Below are 27472 nucleotides of genomic sequence, written 5' to 3' on the forward strand. Positions count from 1 at the left end.
GTGTAGAAGGTTTTTGTTCATTAGAGTTTGTCCCTGCAGGTGACAACAAGTCGTTATATTACTCCGCAGTCATTAAGTTGATGTTTGCAAATGACAGCATAAAATGCCATTCACCCTTTTCTTATGCAACAAAAAGCACTCTCCCACATTTTTTTCCAATTCATAGAACTATCTCGATCATGTGATGAATAAGGGTGATAGGTTTTGTTGAAATTAGATTCAATTGCTTCGTCAGCTTAAGTTTTTTAGCTTATGGCTATCTGCTCAATATTCCATCCAAATCCTTTTTGATAGTTGATAAATGGGAGAAAAACATATTATTTTTAGCAGTAGGTGTAGCTGTGGTTTAGAGAATTGATTTTTTTTATGTGGTGGTGGTGGTGGGGAAAGGCATTTCTGTTTGAAAGAAAAACGTATTTCTTTTTATGAAAAAAAAAAATGAATTATAAAATGAGAATCTTTGATTCTCTCTGAAATAGTGGGCAGGCATCCTCAGATTAAGAAACCTTTTTTTAGATGCAAATTTAGTATTTTGAGTTTTTAGTAATCAATAATGGTGGTATTTTGAAGATATATATAATAGTTTGTTTGGTTTTTTTTGCAATAGCTGCGGAAAAGAAGATGTCTGTTGGAGCATGAGTGTACGGGTGTGATCAAGTACAAACTGGTCCGGAGCAACCAGACGGAACATCCCGGGGAGTGTGTGGATAAATGTCTGGCAGGATACCTGGAGTCTAAAGACGGCATGACCTGTGTCAAGTGTGTCGACAAATGTCCAAAAAGTATGAAGTTTGTTGTTAGATTGGAAGATATTAGCTCACCTGAGCAAGAGGTTTAATTGAGTTTTCTGAAGAATGATTGTTGGGCATATGTTTGACTGTTTGTATATAGAAATGTTTGTATGCATGAAAACTTTCATTATTTTCCCTCTTCCTCACAAGACCATTTTCAGTCAAACTTGCCTCAAACCATCTTTTGATGATGATCATTTATATTTATTTAATGGAGGTTCATACCCTTTTTACAAAGAGGAGGAAATTTTAAAAAGTCAGGAAAAATGATAGCAAACCTCATTGTCAGATACAATTTGTTAATTCCATGGTTTTCCATTTGGAGGGAAAAAGAAAAAGATTTATTATAATTCTATTAAACATTTTCATTGAAAGAGAGTGCAGGTATCACAGGTAAATGTTGTGGATCATAGGCCATTAGTAATTATTTATGGAAGGAATTCATAATTCTTGTTTAACTTCTCTTTAAGGGATCTTTCTTATGATTTTAATTAATTTGGAGAATCAAGATACAACTATATTATTGTTCCATGTATAAAGGATAACTGATAGGAATGATCATTTCAAATTTTCTCTGTGGAAACGGTATACAGCATACTGATTATTTTTGTCTGACTTGCAGGTTGTAACGGAAAGAAGCTGGAGACTGTTGCACAATCACAGGAATTGTTTGGGTGTACCAAAATTGTCAACCACCTAGAAATCAGGATCAGAAAAGGAAGTAAGTTAATACTGAAAGCAGTAGTTTGATAGTCATTTATGGTTAATTTAGTACTTCAAAACTCGAAACTTAATTACCAAAATGGTTGCAACAAATTTACTGTGTGATATATTGAACCCAAGTTGAATAGTTCACAGTCTTAACATATCATGCTGTACTGGCACTGTTAATCAAATTTATTCAGATTTTTTTGATCAAATTTTAACAATGACGCCAGCTTTTCTAAGGTCTCTTGAAATTCACATTTAGTGAGCTTTGCTGAACTGCCGAGTACTGTTGTGGTACACTAGGCTGTCTGAGGAGTAGCCTCCATTATCACCAGGTCTAGTTAGCAATACTTCAGTTATTACTGCTGAAAGCTTTCATATATCATTCTGCATACATTTTCTAGAAAGTGGTTATTGATTGCATGAATTAAGTGTTACCAGTATTTTTAGCATAATGTTTGTAAAGTATAAAGTACATATGACATATGCATAGAGAGATTTTCTCCCCTGTTTTATTTTCATCCTTTGCCCTGTTTTCGGTTTGATGAACTCAAATAACACAGTATGTGTTCTTGTATAATAAAAACTGTGTCTGGGCAAATTCAAAATAAGAAAAAATTGCAAGTGTAAAAGGGCAAAATTAACCTTTCATTGGGTATTTGAGAATTAAAAACTAGAAGATAAGGCAAGAAATTTAGGTTTAAGAAAATTAACAAAGATTTCAGATTCAGTTTAGTGAGAGGAGACATAATTCATATATATGCACAGGGGATAATAATATACTGTGTTTGATCTTGCACAATTTCCATATATATAGAAAGGAAATGGGAACCAATGTCAACCCTATAATTGTTTTTAATTGGTATACTTTTAATGAACAAAAACTTTTTCAGCCAATGTTGCTCAGGAGCTGGAAAAGAACCTTGGCCAGATTGAGGAAGTTCAGGGCTACGTGTGGATCCATAACTCCAATAATCTTCTCTCGCTGGGCTTCTTCAAAAATCTTAGGATTATCCGCGGACAATCCTCCAATGCAGCAAACAGGTCAGTCTACATAGTAAGAGAAAGCAACCTCAAGTGAATGCTGATATGATTTTGTTCACCTTTATAATAAATCATATTAATGAACAGGCAAAAACAGAATTATCATACTTCTAGGAATAACCTGAATATTATTTTGTTGTCCTCTGCCTTTATGAAGGCAAAGGAACAATAAATCTCATTCGTCTGCATGTCAATCTCTGTCTGTCACAGAAACTAATCTTCATCAAAACTTTGACCACTTTCAAAATTAGTAACAAATTAAGAAATATCTTTTGAAGAAGAGAAGTAAAGGCTTTCATTTTTCACATGTGCATTACCTGTGACAAGACCTTTTTGAATATCATATAAATTTAGACCCTGTGTCCTTGAGGTTTGATAAACTTTTCCAAAAAAAAATAAATAAAAATTAATTTTGATTTAACCTTTTTGAAATAATTCATATGCAATAAAACGAGAACCTTGAGTTGACGATTCCAATGATTGTTGAATTTTGATAGGAAACAATGCAAATTTAATAGAATTCTTATATTTCAAAGATGTGAAACTATGGCGTCTGTATAGATAAAAAGACAGAATAATTCAGTGATAATGCTTTCTGTGTTGTAGTTTTGCCCTCCTTGTCCACGACAACATGAATCTACAGGAACTGTTCCCAGAGAAAGTCATGAACAATCTGGAAATAGAAAATGGCAAAATGATATTCCACTACAACCGCAAACTCTGCTACAACAAGATCAAACAATTTGAAGAGAAGGTCAAGATGCCGAATAAGTCCCAGAATGATATATCTGAAAGCACTAATGGAGATCAAATGCCATGTAAGTTTTTTAAAAATGTTTGTGATAAAGAACATTAAATTGTGTTGATTTTGGATATCTAGGAATTTTTTCATGTTTTGACTAATATCAAAATCAATGTAAATAAAATTAGTTTCATCAAAGGATTTTTTTTAAAACAAACTTTAAGTTTCAGATTTAACGTGCAGAATTTGAAAAAAGTACATTCTAAATGATAATTTTATACCTGTTTATTTCACATTTTAATCTGCTTTTAGATAGAAAAATATGGTTAAAATATTCAGTATATTTTCGTATGAATGAAAGTTTTATTGCCAGTTTGTCAAACGAAGGAATAAATTAAAGAATTCAACAAATAATGAATCGTGTATAAAAAGATTGGAAGTCATCAAGTCCTGTCTATTAATTCTCTTCTTTTTCATAACGGTTTCCTCTTCCTTGTCTGGGAAAAACAAAGTTCTGAAAAAGACAACATGCATGTTTAGAGACATGTCTACAGCGGATATGCATTGAAGTTAAAATGACTTTTGTTGACAAGGATTTGTACCTGGTGTGGTGTACTGTTATATCTATTTTTGACAATATATTTTTGAGACCAAAGAGTATTTTGTCATCGTAGACTATATATTTACATATCTGGTTTTCGTTGAATGGATCATAATATGTTCATCAGTATTGACAATTATGACACGGTCAAGATTTTTATATATTTTTTTAAAAAAATGAATAATTTGGGAAGACATAAGGTTTCATTTACAATTAAGAAATTTTAATCCTGGGAAACTTTTCAATTAATCCAACCTTTCTTTGATACAGGGTGTTGTTAAATACAGAATTCCTTATAAATATAACATTGTACGTTTTTGCCTCCTCTCTATGTATATACAGGCAGTTTGAGACAGCTCAGTCTCAGGGTTTCAGTTGTGACTCCCACCTTTGCTTTTCTGCTATGGAACAACATCAAATTTCCAGACCGACGCAAATTACTAAGCTATATTATCATCTATAAAGAAGCGTAAGTGGAACATGGCCGACACCTCCAATGATATTAGATCCACCCCGTTACCTTTTTGTAGACTGTTTTATTACTTCATAGGCTTTTCTGTGATGTATTTTATTAGTGTATGATTGCCCACACCTTTCTATTCACCTTTGAGATGTAGCTATACACAGTATGTGTCTTGCATGATGACCAAAGCTTACGTATGACCCCGCTATATCTCTATACAGGCACTGTGGAGACCCTGAACCTGACTGTAGTTAAGATAGCCGCACGGATTGCTTTCCTACGCTGGGATAACTTCAAAACTTCTGATGCAAGGCAATTGCTAAGCTATGTTATCAACTGGAAAGAGGCGTAAGTAATTCTAGTTAAAGCCAAGGCTTGGTAACTTTGTGGTGCAAGCTTTTGAACAGTTAATTGATGAAGGATAATTGAAATTTGCATGTGCAATTTGCATTCTGCTGTTTACAAGAGTAAGTAAATGTTCATATGAAGTTAAGCATTGGCCCTCCAAATATTTATACAAAATCATTTGCAATGGCTGCGACGTGTGAAATTATCCCATACAAAATGCATGAATCCAAATTTTTTGGGTTTCTTTCTTTTGCATATTATTAGTGTACATTGTGTGTAGAAAAAAATTCACATTTTTTAAATCCTTACATTGAAAGTACTTTTTTTTAATTAATCATTCATTTTACCCTACTAAAATGTAGGAAATAGATTCTGATGTAATTATTTTTCGTTTCCGGCTCATAACTTTAAAATTGTTAGGCCTATTATAAACTTTGTTCTGATGCATCTTGGGTAAAGGTGTGTCGCGCACAAAAAGTAGGTGGCTCTGACCTTTAATTAAGAAGATATAGCCAAATATGGAAAAATCCTTTTAACTCATAACTAGAAAACTATAAGACTTACGATCATCAAACTTGGCCAGTTTATGCATCTTAGGTAGAAGGTGTGTCGCGAAATCAAGGTCATATTAAAAAAATGAAATTTTAAAAAAAAATGTGTCTTTTTACTATTCATTTACACATCCCAAATAAACATAAGAGTATTGCACTGTCCTTATTAAAAAAGTGTTAAATCAAGAAAAAACATATTTTTTTTAAAGCGTATACTTGACAGCAATCTATAACAAATATTATGTATGTTTAGAGAAATCCCATGTCTCCCATGAGTGTAATTATCAAGCACTGGTCAAGACTTTTGATAACAGAAAATTGCATGTCAAATTAGAGAGAAATTAATGAGTTTTGAGTGTGAAAAGTTATAATAGCAAAATATGGTGTTAATATATATCCCTTGAGTATTGGGCAAATGTGTGAGCCTGTTGGATTAAAAATAGCTCTTGCTGGCTAGCCTAAGTTTTAAAATAAATTTAATGAAAAGTAATTAAAACTAATTTAATATTGCATAGTAGAATAATCTTATATTATATAAAATTGTTAATTTATAAAAACTAATTTTATGGTATGGGGTGGAATCAGCATGTCCATATGAATTTTATATTAAATCTCAGCAACCAAAAAAAATCTTTGAGTATTTCATATGTTTTTAAAAAAGTTATGGTAGATAGTGCAGACCCATTCATCTATTGGTATTAATGAGTAGACAAGCATCCAGTTAAAGATTAATTAATGAGTTCAGGCTAGCTGTCTGAATCACTCTGATCAAGCTGTATGATGACCTTTGGGAATTAGACAGAAGAACTGTTGGTTAGTTTACAGCATATGTCATTTGATGGCCAACCTTTTCCTTTCAAAATTAATTTGATATAGATTTTGTTAAGACTAATTTGATATTGTTTAATATGATGGGCATTTGACAAACACAACCAGCATAGAAATCCATCAATGATGTAATATTTGTTATAACTAATGCTTACATCACAGGGGATGGATAAATATTTTTTAGGAATGGAAAAATCATGGAAATTTAGAATCAGTTTGACGTGATTGCAAGCTAAACTGTTGAAGAAAATTGTAATTTTTGACGGGCGTATCATGCTGTGGCGCGGCACTTTATTAAATCCTTACATTGAAAGTACTTTTTTTAAATTAATCATTCATTTTACCCTATTAAAATGTAGGAAATAGATTTAGAAGATGTAATTATTTTTACCTATATGCTCCCCCCCTTAAAATTGTTGTATATAGACTATTTTTACCTGTAAATCTTCTATTAATCAAGAGACTTTTTCTACCCATAAACTCATTTTCAAAGTGAAGGAATACAGATTTCTTTTAACTCTCAGGAAAACTCATTTAGACCAAAATATTCCATATTTTTTTTTCTTGAAATAGCTATATTAAAAAAAATTGAAATATTTGGAAACTGGTATGTTTTTAACATGATAGACACATAAATCTTCATTGTGCAATAAATATTTTTTAGAGCAAATATGTAATATATTTATTCTTTTGATATTTTTTTTTCCCTTTGTGGATTTGGTTGATTAATGTTAATGTTTATACAGCATGTTATACTGAGGAGATTACATCATGTCCACACCGCGACTGGTACAGGCCTGGTTTTAGGGTCACCCTGATCCATCTAAACACATTCTCTTATCTTCCTGACATCATTAGCTCATCATTCAGAGAAAAATGTCTTAAGGGCTTACGTTTTGTAAATATAATAATCAAAATATTTTATTAATATAATAATTAGAATGGTCTATACTATTGCTGAAAGTAGATTAGAATAATACATCAGATTTCAAGGCTTAAAATTATTTAATACATGTTTATTTGATCATTAGGATACTTTTTGCTGTTTCCTATGAAAATATTTAATTTAATGTGTATACATGTATTAAATTTATGTATATAAAGTGAAATGCACTTGTCTATAACTAATCACATTTCTATATATATTGGAATTTTTGTAAATGAAGTATGTGATTTATTTCAAGGTAATTTGGCTCTAAGAAACAGGTGGAATATGTTGGTAGAATTGTTATTCTTCTTCTGATTGGCCACAGGGAATAGGAACTTGCTCAATCATTTAGAGTTGTCATACATGTTGGAACTTTACAGATTGAGGCTAATGTCTACCGATATATATTGAAGACCATATGCTGCCTACCAATACCAGCATAAATCTTCCAATTTATCCTCACAAAAACACAAACAAATTAACCATTAATTTTAGAAGTATTCCTGATTGTCTGTTACACATATGTTGAAGTGATAAAATATTTTAAGACCACGAAACATTAACTGGCAAGATTGGAAATATGCAGCTTACGTCTTTTCTATCTTTTACAATCAAAACATTCAATGATAGACAATGAAATGAGCGGGTACAATTTGACGCGGATGCGGGGAAAACATTGGATTGAAATTCGAGTTTGAAATTCATTTTCAATTCACCTGAGCTGTTTTCAAAAGCAAAGTGTGAATAGTATGATCCAAAAGACAAATATTTCAATTCCCAAATACATGTTGGTTGAAATTTATATTGATATGAGTTTATTAGCCTATAATATAATCTTAGGACACTGGTAAAAGTCATAGAAGACATTTTTTTCAGGAGACGGCCATTTGATTCTAGAAGGGGGGGTCAAAAATTGTCGAGTCAGATCATGCTTTGTATATACCAATTAATTTTTAGGATGACAAGAGCTTTTTTTAGTTTTGTCTTCAATGAAAAATGTTTGACAGCTTTCTTATTTATTTCCAAGATCATTAACCCCCCCCCCTCCCCCTCCAACGCCACACATATATAAATTATACCAAACAGAAATCAAATATTTGTCCCTCATATATTGTTTTAAAACTGTGGGCAGAAAATTCTGATTTATATTTTATTTTCAAGCTTTACAAAACTTGGAATTATTTGTCTTCTGAGTCAATCAATAATCATGTGCCTTCTGTTCTAGTGTAGCTGAGGTGGATTGAAAATTAATTTCAAACTCAAATTTCAATCCAATGTTTTCCCCGCGTCAGCGTCGAATTATACCCGCCCATTTCATTGTCTATCATTGAATGTTTTGATTGTAACAGATAGAAATGACGTAAGCTGCATATTTCCAATCTTGCCAGTTAATGTTCCGCAGTCTTACATACCAACTTAACTGCGCTTTTTTAAAATTTAGGTAAAATTGATTTGAATCAAAATATGAAGCCAATTCTGGACCCTAAATAACTAACTTACAAAGTATAAATGTAGCTTGAATTAATATCACTTGTTGATGGTATCAGAAAGACCTAGATATTCTGAACTTTTTATGCACTTTTTGTGGTATTCTTTAATTATATGTAGATCTGTTACAAGCCCTGAGAAGACCAAGAACATTAATGTGATATGAATCTACTTATTTTTTATGATCAGTGTTGTTTTCTGATGTTCTCCTCTCTACAGGAAGTTGCTGAGGGGAATGATGGGTAAAAATCAATCTATTTTCTGTTTTACAGGCCATTCAGAAATCTTTCCATCTATGAAGGAAGAGATGCTTGTGATGATGATGTGTAAGTTTTCCATTTTTTTCAACTTTTCATGAAATTTTACAGGGCTGTCCATTTATCTGATTTAAGTAGGTGTGTATATTGTAGTATTCAGGGCTGTTATGGTTTAGTATTCAGGGCTGTATAATAATCAGATTTCTGTAGGTGTGTAAGTTTAAATATCTTCAGTACAGTTCGATTGTGACAAACAGTGGAATGTGTACATGATTAATAACCATCTTATTCTGTCATTTATAGATAAAAAAAGTTACATGGAAATGAGTGTTCTGCAAAGAAAAAACTAATGTAACAATGCATAGTAGAACACATCCTGAATGCCTTAATTACATTTCCTATAACCTATTTCAGGTGGAATACAAAGGATATTTTGAACAAAATGGAGAGAGATGAAGACCATGTGACATCCTTGCTGCTGAGCTTGAAGCCCTGGACACAGTATGCAGTCTACGTACAGACCTACACTACATCATCAGCCAAATTTGGAGCCATCAGCAAGATTGTTTATTTCACTACTCTTCCATATTGTATGTTTATGCTTTATACATCCCCTCCTTTTCTAGGTCTACTGGTCTTAGATCAGAAAAGCTTATGGGATAGTAAGGTGTTATATGTCTGTCCATCTAGCTGTCCATCTGTCTAGCTGTCTGTCTGTCTGTGAACAATTTTTCAAAAATCTACTCCTACAGTTTGGTCTGATTTCAATATACATGTAACTTGGCACATAGATAACTACACTAAGATATGCTAATCTCTCTGAGATTAATGAGTGTTGTTGCCATAGATACAAAAAGTATATGTCCAAAATACTTTCAAAATGCTACTCCTCCTACAGTTATAGGATTTATAGGATTTCAATAAAACTTGGCACACAAATAAACTATTAAGATACATAATCCTGTAGAACTGCTTCTGAATTTGATATATATATATTATTATAACAGTAACTTGATCCGAAGGGTTGTATCACGTCGAGTTGACAGGCGCAGATCATCAGATCTAACGAGACGCGAAGCGTCGAGTTTGATCTGATGATCCGCGCCTGTCAACGAGATGAGAGTGGAGAAAACCACAGTGTGGTGATCCGGAAAGTCGGATCACTACGTCACGTGATTGCTTTAATTACAGTAAAATTGAGTGATACGCATTAGGTATATAATAAATGATGTTGCCATTGTTACAAGAAATAGAATTTTTTAATTGAAATGCTTTCAGAATGCTACTCACCAAAGTTTAAAATACATATGCTTCTTTTCTCTTCCTTTGTTTACAAACTAGTAGACTTCTGTGTTAAGGGCTATTCCAGAAAAAAGTGTATGGGGGGGTTGGAAGGCACTTTTATTTTTACCCCACCACCCATACATTTTTAATTGCTTTCTCCCCCACTGCCCATCAAATCAAAAATGCTTTTAATACAGCCACCCATCTAAATTAAAAAAAATTTTAAGAACTGTGATTTAAGTTATGAGTATATAAAATAAAACTTTATGTACCGGTACTTTTTTCAAGCAAATGAGTGTTTGCATGTTAACATACACTAATAGAAATGATGATCCTAAAATTAATTATAATTAAATGTATATTGTGAATTACAGCTTATCCTTTAAAGTTGTTTATACTTTCTTTACAACCAAAAAAAAAAAATCCTGTTTTTTTTTTCTTTTTTTTTTGGGGGGGGGGGGGGGGCACTAAAGTTATGCAGGGCATTGTCTATTTAGTGAGAAATGTAAAAAAAAAGTATGAAGTCTAAATCCCACTGAAGAAGCACAGGCGATTGTTTCTGTAGTTTCTGAAATATATATATTTTTTAATTCATTTGTATGTTATGGGTTAAAAATATATTGGAGGTAACACTCAACAGGTGAAGGACTGGTATGTAATTGACTTAATATATTATTATACAAGCTCATATCTCAACAATATTTTACTCAGTATTTGGTATAAAATAAAAAAATTGACTTGCAAACTCCATAACCATGCTCTAAAATGTTAATTTCAGATACATTTTTTTTTTTCTATTTTCGATTTAAAATGAAAATGATCTCAATGATTGTTTCTCATATCATTTAATTTACCAATGTCATCATGTTTGATTATACTGCTGAGTCCAGAACACAAAGAATCCGTGTAACAATCATCCACTGTCATTACAGTCAGTACACCACATGCTTTTCTAATTATCTGCTCTTGTTTCCGGTTTGTTCGATCCTACTTTCACTTTCAAAGTAAACACACTTTACAACTGTTTAGGAAGAAATTTAAAAAAAAAAAAATAAATGTCAGTATTTACTGGTTTATACATAATGAAAGAAGTTCTTTGCAGTTGATTATATGTGAGGGTTAAAGTGCAACCACCCATCTAAAAATATATCGGATGAGGACAACCACCCATGCAAATTTAATTGCTCCAGTCCCCATTACCCATACAAAAATATATGACGTGCCGTCCAACCTTCCCATACATTTTTTCAGGAATAACCCTAAATAAGAATTTTTTTTTCAACTAATTGCAATATTGTTTCATAATCACAGAAAAGTTTTCTCTTAACTTTATAAGCATAACCATTGGATTTTTAAACATATATTTCATGTATAAAATCTTTAATTTATTATTTTTGGAATTAAATTCACAAATTTTAGCTGTTATTCTAAGATTAGTAGTTGAAAGTTTTTGTTAGATTAAAAAGAACCTTTTCTATACAGATATTTGAAGTACACAAAAGTGTACAGACTTGAAATGGACTTGTCATTACAGATCCTACCGTACCAGACAAGTTACGAGTGAAGGCATTAGCACCAGGGACCCTTAAAATTATGTGGAACCCTCCCTCCAACCCGCATGGCAATGTTACTCATTATGAGGTGTACTGGAGGAAACGACCATTGGTGCATGAAAAATTTAATGAAAGAGACTATTGCTCAGAACGTATGTGTTTAATAAGAATTAATGATTTGTCACAGGAGTTGTATTAGCTGATTTGACAAGACTAATGATAAATGTATATCATACTTGCAGCATTAGATACACTGATAGAACAGTCAGAGGATCTGTATGATGAGCAGGATGAACTAAAAGCTGGCCGGGACCAGTTAGGACGAGAATTCAGCAACAAGACAGTACAGGGAGAATGCGCGTGTCCAAAGTCCAACGAGGATGAGGAGGTGAAGAGGAAAGAGAGAGAAATAGAGATCGCGTTTGAGAACTTCTTACATAACTATGTCTACCTGAAGAGGTAAATGTCAGCTGCATGCTTCTATAGCCAATGACAACATCTTAACATTGACTAGGGAAAAATGGCAGAAGTTTGCATTGTGTGATTTATACATATATAGGGTTTTCTCTATTATAGTTTATCCCTTGTGCATTGACTTTACTCTGAGTGAATTTTCAAGATTATATGCTGAATATTTATGTGTTTATTTTTAACCATTTTGAATCTAATTACAAATATTATGTCAATTTGTTAAGTCAGAGTGCCCCCCAATTTTAAGATTAAATTGTCTGCCATTTCCTTAGAAGTAATCAAGAAAGAGAATGACTATGATAATCTGGAGAAACACTACTAATGATTGGTGGGGGAAGCATACAGGGCAGGAATTAAAACTGCATGGGGATTCACCAACACGGTTCTTGAAATATTTTCCCCCCAATTTTTTCCTATGAATTGGAATGTCGCTAGAAAAATTTGTAAAACAAAAAGGTCACCTTTTTTTTCTCGTTCCCGATGTTAGTCATATAAATATTGTAAATAGAGTGTCAGCATGCCCTATCAAAATGCAAGTGGTATGTATTTATCATCTTAATTGTATTTTAAATGTTGTTGATTCTATTTTTTAAAATTTTCACCTATTGAAATATTTCATTAGAATTGCTGCATTTAAATGTTACCTGGATATATGTATTTTACATGTGTACAGTGACTCGATCTTCCAGTTCATAATTACTCTAATCGGAGGGGGGAATTCTATTCAAAGTTAGCATGAAGGGAGGAACATTATATCAGGCTTTTATTTTATATATTGATTTTCTAGAACTTTTATCAATGTTGTATAAAATCATGGCCATGTTCTCATTAGATGGGAATTCACAACACTGAGCACAAACTCCCGACTGAGCCACATGTAAACGTGTGAGATGAAAATTGTCACTCTTTGTGTTGAATGTCTCGTCCTTATTCTTTTCTTTTCTTTGTTATTCATACTGTTAAAAAAATGCATCCATCATGCTTTTAAAAAGTGCTTTTAATAAGACAAAACACACTAAACTGGAAAAATGCTGCACAATTTTATGGGGGGGACACTTCTCTCATTAGGATACAACTATGCTGCAAACTTAGGTGAATCTCAGCCTTAAAATCTAACCAGTTCCAAACAAAAACATCACCTTTTGGGGGAGTTTTATGTGCCAAATTTTCCTTTAATGAAAAAAATAGGATAGGAAAACCAAATGCTTGTTCTAACACTTAAGAATGTGTGTTTTAAGAGTCTTGATGTGTTAAGAGTGTATATGTATGTGTTTATTTTTGTATTCAACACTAACAATGCTGGCCATGCCTGTCTAGTCCATCTTTTCCTAATGTTACAACTTCTTTGTTATCACATTTAGGCACAAACAAGATGGGTAAGTAATAAAGATATGAAGCAGATTGAAAAAAAAAATTAAACAAAAAAATGTATGAGTGATGCACCATCTGCATTTAAAACTTAACTCTATTACTTGACCACCAAAAAAAAACCAAACCTTCAGGGAAAATTTTTGTGTTCACTCATTGTCATTGTAGAATGCATCTTGTAAATTATGAATTATGATTAAAATTGCAATGGTGAAATCCTACCATTTCTATTTATATAACCACCATTTACCACTTGTAAAGTACAGTGAGTTATTTTTAGTTTCTACTTTTAGTTTCATTTTCGTGTTTCACTTTGACAAAAAACCTTTTGTATTGTATACTATTTAATTTTTCACTTATATATATATCTTTATATTATTTAAATGTTTGTATTGTATTGACACAATTCAACAAAAATTTTCCCTATGTATTTGTTCATGGCATAACATTGGTTTTGAATGCTAAATGGTTTTACTGGGAGATATTGTTCTGCATAGTGATTTTTTTTTTCTTATTAAATAGGGTTGTGATTGGGAATTTTAGGGTTTCTTTATAACATTTTTTTCTGGCTCATGGTTCTTTTTTCAAACATAAAAATGATGTGAAAAATTTAAAGGACAAATTTTAACTCTGTTTGTCCCATTAATAAGTGTCAATACTACATACTTGTTCTTTATATCTTGGGGGAAAAAAGATTATTGTTACTGATGGGGTATACTTAATTGCAATTGGAGTAAAATATATGCAATAACTAAATTTTAAGTGGGTTTGATTTTCATTGTTTTTAAGGTATGAAAAGACCAATTATTTCATGCCCATCATCCATTTTAAAGTTCCATATTTATAGATATATCAACTAAATAATTCTTTATTCATGAAATCAAATTCTAGTAGATTCATATTTTGCCCCAAACCATGAAATTCACTCTATGAAAAAATGTGATGTTACAGTAACATTTTTTTCATTTATGTCAAAAAAGGACAAACTTTCAATGATTATGTTTGGAAGATATTTTTTAAGACAATCATTAACTAAAATTGCCCCTTTCCAGGTTTAAAGTGCAATGGGTGCTTATTTTGGTATGATATTTCTTTGTCTTAATTTGTTCTTTATTTAAGTAAGCTCATTTTTATAATGTTTCAATTCAACTACTCAGAAAAAAATTATATATGATAAAAGTATTCAAAACAAAAAACATAAAGGGAAATTTAAACAAAAAACAAAAAAATAGAGTTTTCCCAGTAATCTGAATTTGACTTTGAGGTAATGGAGACTTTCATAGTCTGATCTCTTCTGCTGCATTACATGTATATTTTTGATGAATTATGCATTTTCTGTACTCTTTGGCATGAAGCTGACAATACAAAAACATTGTCTGATGAAATTTTTTATATTTTGCTTCATTACTTTTGAGAATGTTATGCTGTGAATGAATACTTAATCCTTGGAGTTAATTAAGAGCTAGTCTAAAGTTCTGATGCAGTGTGACGTGTCCCTCTAATGGTAAAAAAAACATGATTATCTGTCAAGTGAAATAACAATATTATAATAAACATGTTATCTTGTTCTGTAAGTATGTGTGAAGGAAAAAAACCCTGCACAATTCAATCACGGGGAATATTCAGTCTTTCAATTTTAAAACAAAGTGTTTTGCCATCTTTTGCTTCAATTACCATACACTATTGTTATTGAAAAAATTATTAGTTCATTCAGATTAGAAGTTCGAAAGGTGTAGACATTTTAAGGGATGTAGAAGGGATGTAGAATGAAGGAGGGATACGAGAAGTAGAATGGGAATAGCCAAGTGCACATGCTTTAAAGCAAAAACAAATATAAGGAGATTGACTGGAAATGAAGACCAGAGGTCTATTCACAGAGCAAGCGCTCACAAACATTTCTTTTGGAGGTATAAGGAATTTTGGCGAGCGTTCGTGAACATTAGCTCTACTGAACAGGCCTCAGAGAATGGGGATTTTAAATAAGGTTTAATTGTAGGGTTTGGAATTAGGACAAGCTTAGTATATAGGGTTTTGAAATTAGTAAAAAGTACTGTAGTTATCATAGAATAGAGATTAAAGTGAACACACAAAGAAAGAAGAAATGGGAAGTGTTTGTTAAGGAAAAGAAATGAAAAATGGAAGTGGACGTAAGAATATAGTTGGGGATTTGAGGAGAAGGGATGGAATTTATCAATATGGTTAAAAAAAAACGATTAGATTGAAACAGATGTCTAATTGCAATCAAGATTTTAAGGTGTTAAGATATGATTGAATTGTGCAGACTGGTACGTGTATAGAATGAGAGGCTATTGTCTTGTTTTGTTCACAGTCTGGTGTTGATGTTAGATACTTCTATCTCTTCTTTTCTCTCTCCTTCTATCCAGACTTGAATTTCAAATTTGGATTGCTAGATAGTTAACCGATGCCAGTTTTGTGCTTCTGGGCTTGAAATCTGCTGCGATACTTTCTGCTCTCTCTCTCTCTTTGTCTTGTCCTACTGAGTCTGGTGTAAGTGTGTCTGTGAATCTTCTTATATAGGGCCTTCATTGAAAACTTGGGTGGCTAGCAACCTGAAATGTCAAATGTTTACACACTTCCCCCATCCCTCCCTTCTTTTTCTTTTTACAGCTAGATCATAATTTCATTTTCTGATAAGAATTCTTTAAAGGATTTAACCCTTTATTCACGTTTAGGGTATTAGGGTTATTTATAAAATAAAGTTACATGCAGATATACAGTTTGCATTACAAATATATTATTAGGAAAATTTGCAACCTGTGATATTACTTGCAACTATTTTAACCCATAATTATTGCAGATCACCTCCTCTCTCTCCTTTTACCACTCCCCATTCTTTAAAATGTAACATCAGTGTTATATAGAATTTAATTCATGATCTTAGATATAAATGTCGATGTGTATTATGTATTTCTACTCTACAAAGTATAAATCTTTCCAAGTGCTAATCATCTTAAATTAACAGCTCATCCATCATATTTTGTTGCTCCTTCATGTGTGTTGCCTGATAAAGGAAAACAGCCATTTTATATACATATATGCATCCTTCCATAATCATGCTTTTGCTGAGATCTTCATTATTTGGAAATTTTAAGTTAGTGTATTATGTTATAGACAAATGTACACATATTCAGGAATTAAGGGAGATATTCAAAAGATTTTTATTTAAAGCTTTGCTAAAATTTCCACCAAGCACCTGCCTCTAGTCAGACTTGTGAGCACACACAAACACACCCACACCCTGCCCATCCTAGTCACATTTATACAGCCAAGAAATGCATGAAGTCAGTTACTCAAGTTACAATTATTTAAATAATATAGCTTTGTTTTGTCTCTCCAACAGCTAATTTTTGACAGTGCAGACAATTTAAGTTCCTTACAGCCAAATTTTTGACAAGTGTAATTAGACCCAAAAAAGTAAAATGTCGCCCAATGAGAAAAATCTGACTTTTTTTACAGCACAGAGCAGCCATGGCCCTTAAGGTTAAGCCTAAGGTTGTTTTTTTTCCTTTGTGACCCATTTGTTCTAAAGTACATTTTTTGTCTAAACACAAAATAATGCTACTTGAAATATTTACTGTGGTTTAAAAAAAACCAAGAGAACTTGAAATTGTGGTCATGAATACAATGACTTTTATGTTTTCTAGGTGTTTCTGTTTTCTACATTAAATTAAAAAAAAAAGAAATCTTTAATGATTTTGCTGCTAATGATCAAATTAAAAATAGTGGTTTTCAAATTTAAAGTGAATTGTAAGGGAGGGAAGTTGTATACATCAGACTAAGAACCATGAAGAAGAGCCTTAATAAGATCATCCCATTGTTGGAAATAGTTTTTCCAAAATCAGAAATAAAAGGTTTGGAGTTTGCGGCCATTTTCCTGTCAATGTGTATATATTAACTTTTGAAAATTAAGCTCAACTTAATCACACCCTAGAATACCTATCAGAAATGGTATATATTAACTGTAAGATTTTCATATTTCTAAAAGTGGGTAAACACTCAAAAAGTATTATCATTTATAAACACAAATGTAAGTATAAGACCTATACAGATGCATTTTTATTCTTGAATTAAACTTTTTTATGGACAATTTCAATAATTCTCTTCCAAGTAAAACAAATGCTACAACTTGCAGATTTAATGTGTTGTGAGGATGTCTATGTAGTAATGAAGTCCATGTAAAATATCATTACATATGATCAATTTTCCCTTCATTGTCTGATAACAAACCTTACAAGCTTTTAATCCCCAATCATATTCATGTTCGTAAATTCCTTTCATTGAATGAAAGTCATCCATTTTTTAAAATTTTGTTTATCCAGGTATTTTCTTTCTCTAAATCATATATTAAATGTAATACATCTACTCTTAATTTTTTTGATTAATTTCTGAATAATATCATATCATCTGTTTAATTTTTCATTCTTTTGTACATATCTTTTTCTTCTTTGATGTCGTGCTTTAGTCTTGAGGAAAGGTGTTTTTTGATCATGTGTTTTGTGTTAATAGTCAGCAAATATCTGTAGTATTCACAATTGGCTTGTATTGCTTAATATTACCACAGGACAGATTACGGTCCCCCCAAACCAATGCCGGACTTGCCCGCTGATTTGCCCACATCGTGAGTTTGACCACATACCACCAAAAATTTAAAAGAGTCGGCCTACCATTTTTTGTAGCTAGTATAAAATGCACCTCTGCCTATAATCGCCAGCAACACTAATAATGTGCATCGTGCGGTATCTGAAAGAGTTTGTAAACAAGATTTGCATGAATTTCAGTGGACATGATCTCAACATATATATAGATTATTGAAGAAAGGGAATAATATTATTTCATCTATCTCTTACAAAATTTAAAAAAAAAAAATGACAGAAATATTTATATTTTAAATGCAGAATTGAAAGAAAAAAAAATTCATATGTCATATTATTGATGTTGTTTGCTTTTATAGAGAGAAGGCAAGATATTGTCCAAAAGTTTAGTCGCTTTCAATGTATTTTTTATGCAAGAAAAAAACCCTGAATTATCAACTTTGGCATTCAATAAAAGAAAGAAAATCAAAATGTAAAAATATCCAAGTTTATATTATTTTTTGCACAAGTTAAATTCATGCTAAAAATTCTTTCTCTTTTTGGCTTGAGGTTTAATGCAATGCAAAATTTTTTATCATATATATATTTTTGATATTATTTTTACCTTAATCCTCAACAGAATGTTGAATTTCCTTTATCCTTTACTATAATGACATGCATGAAACATGGCATTCATAATGGCTTTCACCTAATGCACCTAGGTTTTTGGCTTGCATGGATTAATTTTTTAATGTTTTTCTAAATTTCGAAGAAGAAAAAATCCTCCACGTGAATGACTGCAAATTCAAAAAGTGCTGTCTTTGTGGTATTTAGGTGTTTCCTCACTTAAACAGTTGTGATTCCCCACAAGGGCTATAGTTACAAAATAGCAATCCTGTATTGTATATTCAGTGTGTCATATCAGAAAAAGAGATACGGTTTAATTTTTCTTTTCTTGAATATGAAAGCTTTACAGCCAGTTCACCATACCTACGTAGTTGCAAAAAAGTACTTTTATATGCTTTTACACCTTTATATTATAGTAGAAAATCATCTTCTAAAACTTCCATTAGTATTAGACTTACCTACATTTCATGTTTTGTACTGATTTCACTAAAACTGATCATTCAAATATCATACAGATGAACTTTTCCTTGGATGCAGGAAGATCATTTGATTAATTATGTAGCTAGTTTTCAGCAATTTCAGTGGCTGAAATCAAGAGGTTACCAACAGTCAAGTTGATAGACTGAGCTAGTCATCTATGATGTATTACTTCACGGTTTTTTCAGACATTCTTTTCCAGCTTTGGGATTAGGACTGAAGCCTTTTCATTCTTTCAACTTGAGCATGGCTGTTCCCCTTACTACCCTCCCTCCCTCTCTCACTCTTCCTTCCAGAATTGTGCATAATCTATGATGTTATAGACTTGAATATATGCTATTGTCAGGCCTATCTCTGAGTATAGAGTGATGCTACCTGTTTCAATATATATTTAGATACTAGCATATGTGTAAACACATTAAAAAGTGTATATGCCTTTGTGAAATTTATTTATAGATTCTGTTTTCTTGTAATATCTGACAGCTAGCTAGTCTATATGCATGTGAAGATCATTGGATTGTTGCACTTGAGATTACTTAAAGAAAGTGATTTCCTTTTTATCTTAAAATCAAAATATTCTTTAAGCTTAAAAAAGAAAACTTTATTTAACACTTATAATAAAAGTGCAGCCTCCAAGAATCTTGAAATGCACGATATATTTGATACACATTTTAAGTTGATCTAAATCACAGCACCAATTAATCACTAGTCTTTATATTGATTGCGTTTAAGCACTTTTTACCATTAACACGAGTGATTATTTCAGGAATATAATTCATTAACTTAACACCAATATGAATTATTAATTAACTTATAACTAAATAAAATAAAATGAAATTACACAGTGTTAAATTTGTTAATTCCATTTGGTCAACCTAAGAAAAAACGGAGTAATATTTCCTTTTCTAATAAATTTAAAAATTAATGAAAATGATCATGTAAATGAATGATAACTAGTTTTCTAATGTATTTCTTATAGAATGGACAGCAAAAAAGCAGAAAAACTGTTCAAAAAAAATCGCAAGTTCAACTTCAATATGACACGTCCTACCAGACTGCCAAAAAATCAGAACCCCAAGTTCACCCGCCAGAGAGCCAAGCGGTACAGTCGAGAGGCATCCATGCAGTATAACTCCTCAGTCCCCGGCCACCTCAAGTTCAATCTGAACGAGTCCCTAGAAAATGACAATGAGACAGCCAATGAGACAGAAAAAGATCTCCCATTTAAAAAGGTCATTGTTCAGACTCCCGTACAGAAGAACGATATGAGTTACATCATCAGCAACTTGGGCCACTTTCAAGACTACAGGATTGAGGTATGTCATCCTTAGAATAAACTCCGAAAAATATTCATATTTAACAACAGTTTCAATATCCATGTGAAATGTAAAACTGAATTAAAAATACAGAATAGTAATTGGGAATAAAGAAAATGATTAATTTCTTGATACACAGAAATTTAGAATTTTCATTATTATGTTTTTTGTAACTGGGTAATATACTGTATGTGTACTTAAAAAAGCAGGCTTCATATTTTAGTGGCTTTGGCACAGACAATAATGCGCTAATTCATGAATACCGCCAAGAAATCATTTACATATACAATACACTGAATGGGCATGTGTAGCGCTAATTTATAATTATGCCAACAACTCCATACCCAGTGATCACACTAAATTTTGAATACACCAAATAATGTACACATACAGTATTTTACAATAATTACTGCTTTTTCATGTATATAAGGTCATACGCAACGTAGTTTGAACTTTATTGGGTTCTTCCCTGGGATTGAAGAGTTCCACTAAATAAAGGACCTGTGTGCAATAATTTTAATGTCTATATATATGGATTTTTACACCTCTTCTACAACAAATTTTGATGGGAAAAAATCTGGAATTTATGTTTCATATTTTTTGCATAATTTTCTTTGAATAATGCAAAAATTTTCATTATTTGATATCTTTCAAAAACCCCTGGTAATGAATGCTGATTTTTTTGTCTGTGAACATCTGATGGCACCATAATCTTAAATTAAGAATATCTTGAAAAATTATCAGTAGGTTAGGTACCTTGCGTATGTCCTTAATCTTCTTTTTTTGGGAATGACACATTTTTAGCTCACCTCAACGAAGTTAGGGGGAGCTTATGTGATACCCTCGGCGTCGGCGTCCCGGGTTAAGATTAAGTTTTTTGGAGCAGTTTTCTTTTTAAGTACTTCTATGTCCTATATTGATTAGACATGCATGGAAGATGTTTCTAATGTATTTCATTGTACCAGTGAAAGTTTCAGATGCTGCAATTTCAGCAAAGGAATGACCAGGTTAATGTTTTTGGTGCAGGTTAACATTTTTGGTGCAGTTTTTGGTGTAGGTCTCATTTCCGAGTAGCTATAAGCCTATGTTGACCAAACTTACATGGATGGTACATCTTAGGATGCATACTACCAAACTTGCTTCGGATGCTTTTTCCGGTTGAGTGAACAGGTTAAAGTTTTTGGTGCAGGTTTCATTTCGAAGATACTATGAGCCCTATAATGACCAAACTTGCATGGATGGTACATCTTAGGATGCATATTACAAGACTTGCTTCGGATGCTGAATCTGACCTACATTTTCTGGTTGAGTGAACAGGTTAAAGTTTTTGGTGCAGGTCTCATTTCCAAGTTTCTATGAGACATATAATGACCAAACTTGCATGGATGGTACATCTTAGGATGCATACTACCAGTCTTGCTTCGGAAGCTGAATCTGACCTACATTTTCCGGCTGAGTGAACAGGTTTATGTTTTTCGTGCAGGTTTCATTTCCAAGTTACTATGAGACATATAATGACCAAACTTGCATGGATGGTACATCTTAGGATGCATATTACAAGACTTGCTTCGGATGCTGAATCTGACCTACATTTTCCGCTTGAGTGAACAGGTTAAAATTTTTGGTGCAGGTTTCATTTCCAAGGTACTATGAACCCTATAATGACTAAACTTGCCTGGATGGTACATCTTAGGATGTATACTACCAGACTTGCTTTTGCTGAATCTGACCTACATTTTCTGGATGAGTAAACAAACAGGTTAAAGTTTTTGGTGCAGGATTCATTTTCAAGTAACTTTGAGCCCTATAATGACCAAACTTGCATGGATGGTACATCTAAGGGTGCATTCTACTAGGTTGGCTTCAGAACCTGAATCTGACCTACATTTTCTGGATTAGTGAAAAGGTTAGTTTTTTATACAGGTTTCATTTCCAAGTAACTTTGAGCTCTATGTTGAACAAACATGCATGGATGATACATCTTAGGATGCACACTAATGGACTTACTTCAGATGCTGAATTCGACATACATTTTCCAGATAATAGACCTCGTAAAAGTTATGGGTGCAGGTCTATCACCAAGAAACTATAAGGCTTATATAAACCAAAGTTGCACAAATGATGCATCAATGGATGAAAACTCTCAATCTTGCTTCAGATGCTGGATTTTAATTACATTTTCATGATGAAGAACTAGTTTTAAGTTTTTATATAGGTCTATTCCAAAGTATCAAAATTGCATAAATTTTGCATTTTTGGATGTATAACACTTTTTGTTGGTTAATTGTGTGACTTAATTTGCCTTACTTAAAGACAACATTCGTTGAGGTGAGCTCTGTAATCTCTGATTACCTATGTTTTTTTATTTTTAAACGTATATCTATGGTTTATGTGATCTTTATTCAATAGGTGATAGCTTGTCAGGAGAGAGACCCTCGGGATCCAGCCAAAATGAAGCTCTGTAGTATCCGGGCTATATCACTGGCCAGGACCCTACCAGACAGTAAGTAGAATGATGTGTCCAAAAAAAATAGGGTATGGAAGATTGAGGGGGGGGGGTGTCAGTGAATTTTGTTAGTCTTTTAGCCTCAAAAGTATTGGTGAATCCCAGAAGTGTTAATACATGTGGATCTGGATGTAGAGTGAAAGGAGGGAATGTTTTTTAGCTTGCCAGAGCCTAAAATTCAAGTGACCTTTTCTGATTGACGGTGAGCATTCTGGCCAAAGGCCATCTTCTTAACTTTACTTATTAATGAATTATGTTATTTTGTAGAAAAAGCTGATAACATTGATCGAAATTCAATCAAGATTTACAAAATGACGAACAAGACAGGGGAAGTAATTGTGAATTGGGATGAGCCTAAAACCCCCAACGGACTCATTCTAAGCTATGATATTCAGTACAGCAAAGTCATCAAAGATGTAAGTTAAAAAAGAATGATCATGTTTTGTTTTTCAACATAATGAGAAAAAGTATTAAAATTAAAATTAACATCACGATAAAATGAAAAACTTTGGACTATATTAAACATTTGTTCTTTTGTCACAGTGTATTGGTCCAGATGACGAGTTTTGTATTGTTTGATGATTTTTAATGTTATAGGTGAAGCCCAATACTCTGTGTGTACCTCACCTGAAGTATAAGAAGATTCACGGCTATAAACTACAGAAGCTGGAGCCTGGGAACTACTCTGTACAGATACGGGCCACCTCCCTGGCCTTCACAACCAACTACACTGAGCCGAAATATTTCTTTGTGTCTGCTCCAGCGACTGGTAAGTTATTGTTAGAAGCCATTCCATAAGGTGGTTGTAACATGTAAATAAAAAGACCTTTATTGAACAAAGAAAAAAGAGATATAAAGAAATGTTGCAAAGATAGAGTGGATGTTCAGAGTTAGTATGCAAACAAATTGTTAAACGAGCTCAGTACAACATAAGTGGTTCAATGGTTCTGCAAAAAATAATAAAATGCATTTACTGGATCCTGGTGCATGAAAGTTGTTAAGCTCTGAAGTTGCTGATCTGAGACTATTGAAACTTTCATTTGTTATAGAATCTGAGTGGCCTCCTGAAACAATCATCGCTGTCACAGTGTCGGGGGTTCTCCTCCTAATTCTCATCGTCGTCATCGGTGTGTGGTTCATCGCTCGTAGCAGATTCAAGAAGATACCAGACAGACCTGATTTTACCTCCATCAACCCGGATTATGAACGTATGATCATTTTACCAAACTTACTTTAAATTTAAATCAAAAGCATTATTGCTATCCGTTTTCGTCCGTCGTCGTGCGTTGTGCATCATGCGTTAACATTTGAACATTTTCAGCTTCTTCTCTGCAACCACTGAACCAATTTCAACTAAATTTTGCATAAAGCATCTATGGGTGAAGGGGAACAAAAATTATAAATATCATGGTCCCTGTTCCCCTGGGGCCTGAGGGGTGGGGTTAAAACCACTAAAATTAATGCAATCTTCAAAAATCCTCCTGGACATCAAGCAGTCAAACTGTTGGCATGATTGTAATCAGCATTGAGTCCTCTACCAAAATTGTGAAATTCATGGCCCTGAGGTCAGGGGTTCTAGTGCTAGGGGGAGGGGGGCTAATTAAGTATATAGTTAAATTGCAATATTTCTTTGAAAATCTTCTTCTCTGCTCCTGGGTATTAAATAAACCAACTAAGTACACAGTTATGATGAGCAAGAGTGCCTCTACCAAAATTGTGAATTTTATGGCCCCAGGGTCAGGGGTTCTGGTGTTAGGGTGGGGCTCTATTGATTATATAGTGAAAATACATGAATTCTTTGAAAATTTTCTTCTCTGCTCCTAGGTATTAAATAATCTAACTAGGAACATATTAGTTATGATGAGCAAAAATGCCTCTTCCAAAATTGTGAATTTTATGGCCCCAGGGTCAGGGGTTCTGGTGTTAGGGTGGGGTTCTATTGATTATATAGTGAAAATACATTAAATCTTTGAAAATTTTCTTCTCTGCTCCTGGGTATTAAGCAGATGAACTACCTATATAGTTATGATGAACAAGGGCCCTAATCTTCCAGAATTGTGAATTTCAAGGCCCCAGGGTCAGGGGTACCATAGAGAGGGGGCTGTACTTATATACTGAAAATGAATGAATTGTTTGAAATCTGCTCCTTGGTATTAATCAAATATTTTTGAAAAGCATGAAGGACGCCTTTTCAAAAATTGTGCAATGTGTTGATCTAGGCCTAAGGGTCAGGTTTTCATGTGTGGTAGGGGCACTACTGATTATTGCTGAATATTACTGATTAGTTGAAATGCATTTTTTGTTCCCCTACCCTGCCTATGGGTATCAAGTAACCAAACTAAGCAACTGCTAAGTATATAGTTATGATGATCAATGGTGCCTCTTTCAAAATTGTGAATGCCATAGCATCTGGCTTAAAACATGAATCAAATTCAATGACTGGAAAGTTGTTGCATAATGCTCAGGTGACCTATAAGGCCCATGGGCCTCTTGTTACTTTGCTTATGGGAAATGTTTGAAATGTTGTAAAATTTAAATTCCTCTATTGTTGACATCATTTTTTATTCACAACAGTGCTAAAAAACATGCAAGTTAAAATGGACTAGCGCACATCTATTCTCTATCCAGAAATGGTATAGAGATGTAGAATTTGGTTGCTTGTATGTTTTTTTGAAACGGGCATTGAACTGCATATATGAAATGATAGATACAATCATACATGTTGTGTTATGAGTGTTGTTTACAAATGTTTTTAAATGTAAAGGAGATATCCATAATGCATATTGATAATGGTATTTATTTCCATTTGGGTGAATCAAGTGCAACAGATGCACTTTGTTTATAAAGTCATTTTTCATATTTAAGATATTTCTTTAAGATAATTGACGAAAAAGAGGGATCGTGAAATCGAAATTTAATCCTATCAAAAAAATTAATATTGTTTAGTTGTACAGAAGCAGGAAATGACTTGTGTATCTGATTGCACTTCGTTAGTTTATTGGCTTTTCTGCTCTAATGCTGAACATTTGATACAGATTACAACCCTGATGAATGGGAAGTAGAGCGTGACAAGATTCAGCTTATCCGGGAACTGGGACAAGGTTCATTTGGTATGGTGTACGAAGGTGTCGCCAGAGACCTGTACGGAAAAGGAGGGGAAATCAAAGTGGCTGTCAAGGTAATTCATAAACTCAAGAAAGTGTATAGGTATTTCAGGTAATTCATAAACTCAAGAAAGTGTATAGGTAATTCAAGTAATTCATTAACTCAAGAAAGTGTATAGGTAATTCAGGTAATTCATAAACTCAAGAAAGTGTATAGGTCATTCATTCATTCATGAGAGAATGTTAGAATAACAGGGCGAATAAAATAGACTTGTTATTAAAGATTTAAAGGTTGAACAGCATTATAAAACTCAAAAAGACCTGAAAAATGATATGTTCATCCAAATGGTTTTAAAATTTCAGACTGTCAATGAACATGCCACATACAGAGAGAGGATGGAGTTCCTCAGCGAAGCATCTAGAATGAAGTAAGAACCACTGTTACTTCAAGAAAAACAAGCTCAATAAGAAAGAGTGTATTCCTACTTTATAACACAAGTTTATTCCTACTTTGCCAACATACTGAAAGATTCTGTTATTTCAAACAAGTGTTGGCAATTTTATGTTGCATTTATCTTAAAATTTGAAGAAATCAAAGGAATTTTTGTTAAACTATTGTCAATTTGTTTTATGGAATTCATTATTAAATACAAATTCAGTATTTTCTTTGATTTTAAGGCTTTTTCCTGTAACCATGTGGTCCAGTTTTATACTTATTCATTGCTGACTTTGATTTTATGGCCTTATTCTTACCCATGTGTTTCAGTTTTACATAATTCATTGTTGACTTTGATTTTAGGGCCTTTTCCTGTAACCATGTAGTTCGGTTACTAGGTGTGGTCTCGGATGGCCAGCCAGCCCTACTTATTATGGAACTGATGGAGAAAGGCGATCTCAAGAATTTTCTCAGGATGCATCGACCAGTAGAAGAAGTGAGTCATGTCTTACACTTTTAACATGTTCATGAATGAGATTGGAAAGTAAAGGTTGAAGAAACTAGAATTTTTTTTTGTTAATTGTTCTATGGCTAGAATAATCTAGTTGTCTCTGGACAGACCCTCACCACATTAAGAGAATGTCGAATTTAGTTGCAATTTAGCAACATGTAGAGAACTGCTGTGACTTGATTTTGGACAATATGCAATATCAGTACTAAGTTGTTCTTCAACTTCCTTATCAAAATGATCTTCATTTCTGTTTACAGGACATTGATTCTACATTTGCTGGAATAAAGGTTCGTATTATCATAAATATATACATAGATATTTTTTTTTTCAATGTATGTGTGTGAAATTTAATCTATGTTGAAATTTTTTTTTATGATGTTTATGACTTGATATGAGCTAGCCCAATGATTGAACCTACTGTAGAAGTACTGTACATTTTTCTGCGTGCAGTTATTAATTTACGCTATGTACACGGTCA

At 32.8% G+C, this 27472-nt stretch overlaps 1 protein-coding gene across 4 annotated transcripts in view; it reads left to right on the forward strand.

The window, feature by feature from the left end:
• Window positions 1-27472, forward strand: part of LOC134268427 (insulin-like peptide receptor) — a 65938-nt gene that overhangs the window by 32298 nt on the left and 6168 nt on the right. Inside the window, exons 4-23 of one of the 4 annotated variants that reach the window (XM_062750685.1) lie at window positions 608-782; window positions 1414-1512; window positions 2393-2543; window positions 3150-3361; window positions 4571-4697; window positions 8765-8818; window positions 9164-9339; window positions 11568-11738; window positions 11829-12045; window positions 13419-13433; window positions 18008-18064; window positions 20101-20437; window positions 22847-22940; window positions 23211-23359; window positions 23541-23712; window positions 23993-24151; window positions 25979-26121; window positions 26411-26475; window positions 26847-26979; window positions 27252-27281. In XM_062750685.1, the coding sequence (XP_062606669.1) occupies window positions 608-782; window positions 1414-1512; window positions 2393-2543; window positions 3150-3361; window positions 4571-4697; window positions 8765-8818; window positions 9164-9339; window positions 11568-11738; window positions 11829-12045; window positions 13419-13433; window positions 18008-18064; window positions 20101-20437; window positions 22847-22940; window positions 23211-23359; window positions 23541-23712; window positions 23993-24151; window positions 25979-26121; window positions 26411-26475; window positions 26847-26979; window positions 27252-27281 (2736 nt within the window). The remainder of the gene's footprint in view (window positions 1-607; window positions 783-1413; window positions 1513-2392; window positions 2544-3149; window positions 3362-4570; window positions 4698-8764; window positions 8819-9163; window positions 9340-11567; window positions 11739-11828; window positions 12046-13418; window positions 13434-18007; window positions 18065-20100; window positions 20438-22846; window positions 22941-23210; window positions 23360-23540; window positions 23713-23992; window positions 24152-25978; window positions 26122-26410; window positions 26476-26846; window positions 26980-27251; window positions 27282-27472) is intronic. The other 3 variants (XM_062750687.1, XM_062750686.1, XM_062750688.1) reach the window with 3 other exon arrangements.

This window comes from Saccostrea cucullata, unplaced genomic scaffold (assembly GCF_032062105.1).
Source record: "Saccostrea cucullata isolate Sc308-1 unplaced genomic scaffold, CSIRO_AGI_Scuc_v1 ctg500, whole genome shotgun sequence".
Taxonomy (NCBI): Eukaryota; Metazoa; Mollusca; class Bivalvia; order Ostreida; family Ostreidae; genus Saccostrea; species Saccostrea cuccullata.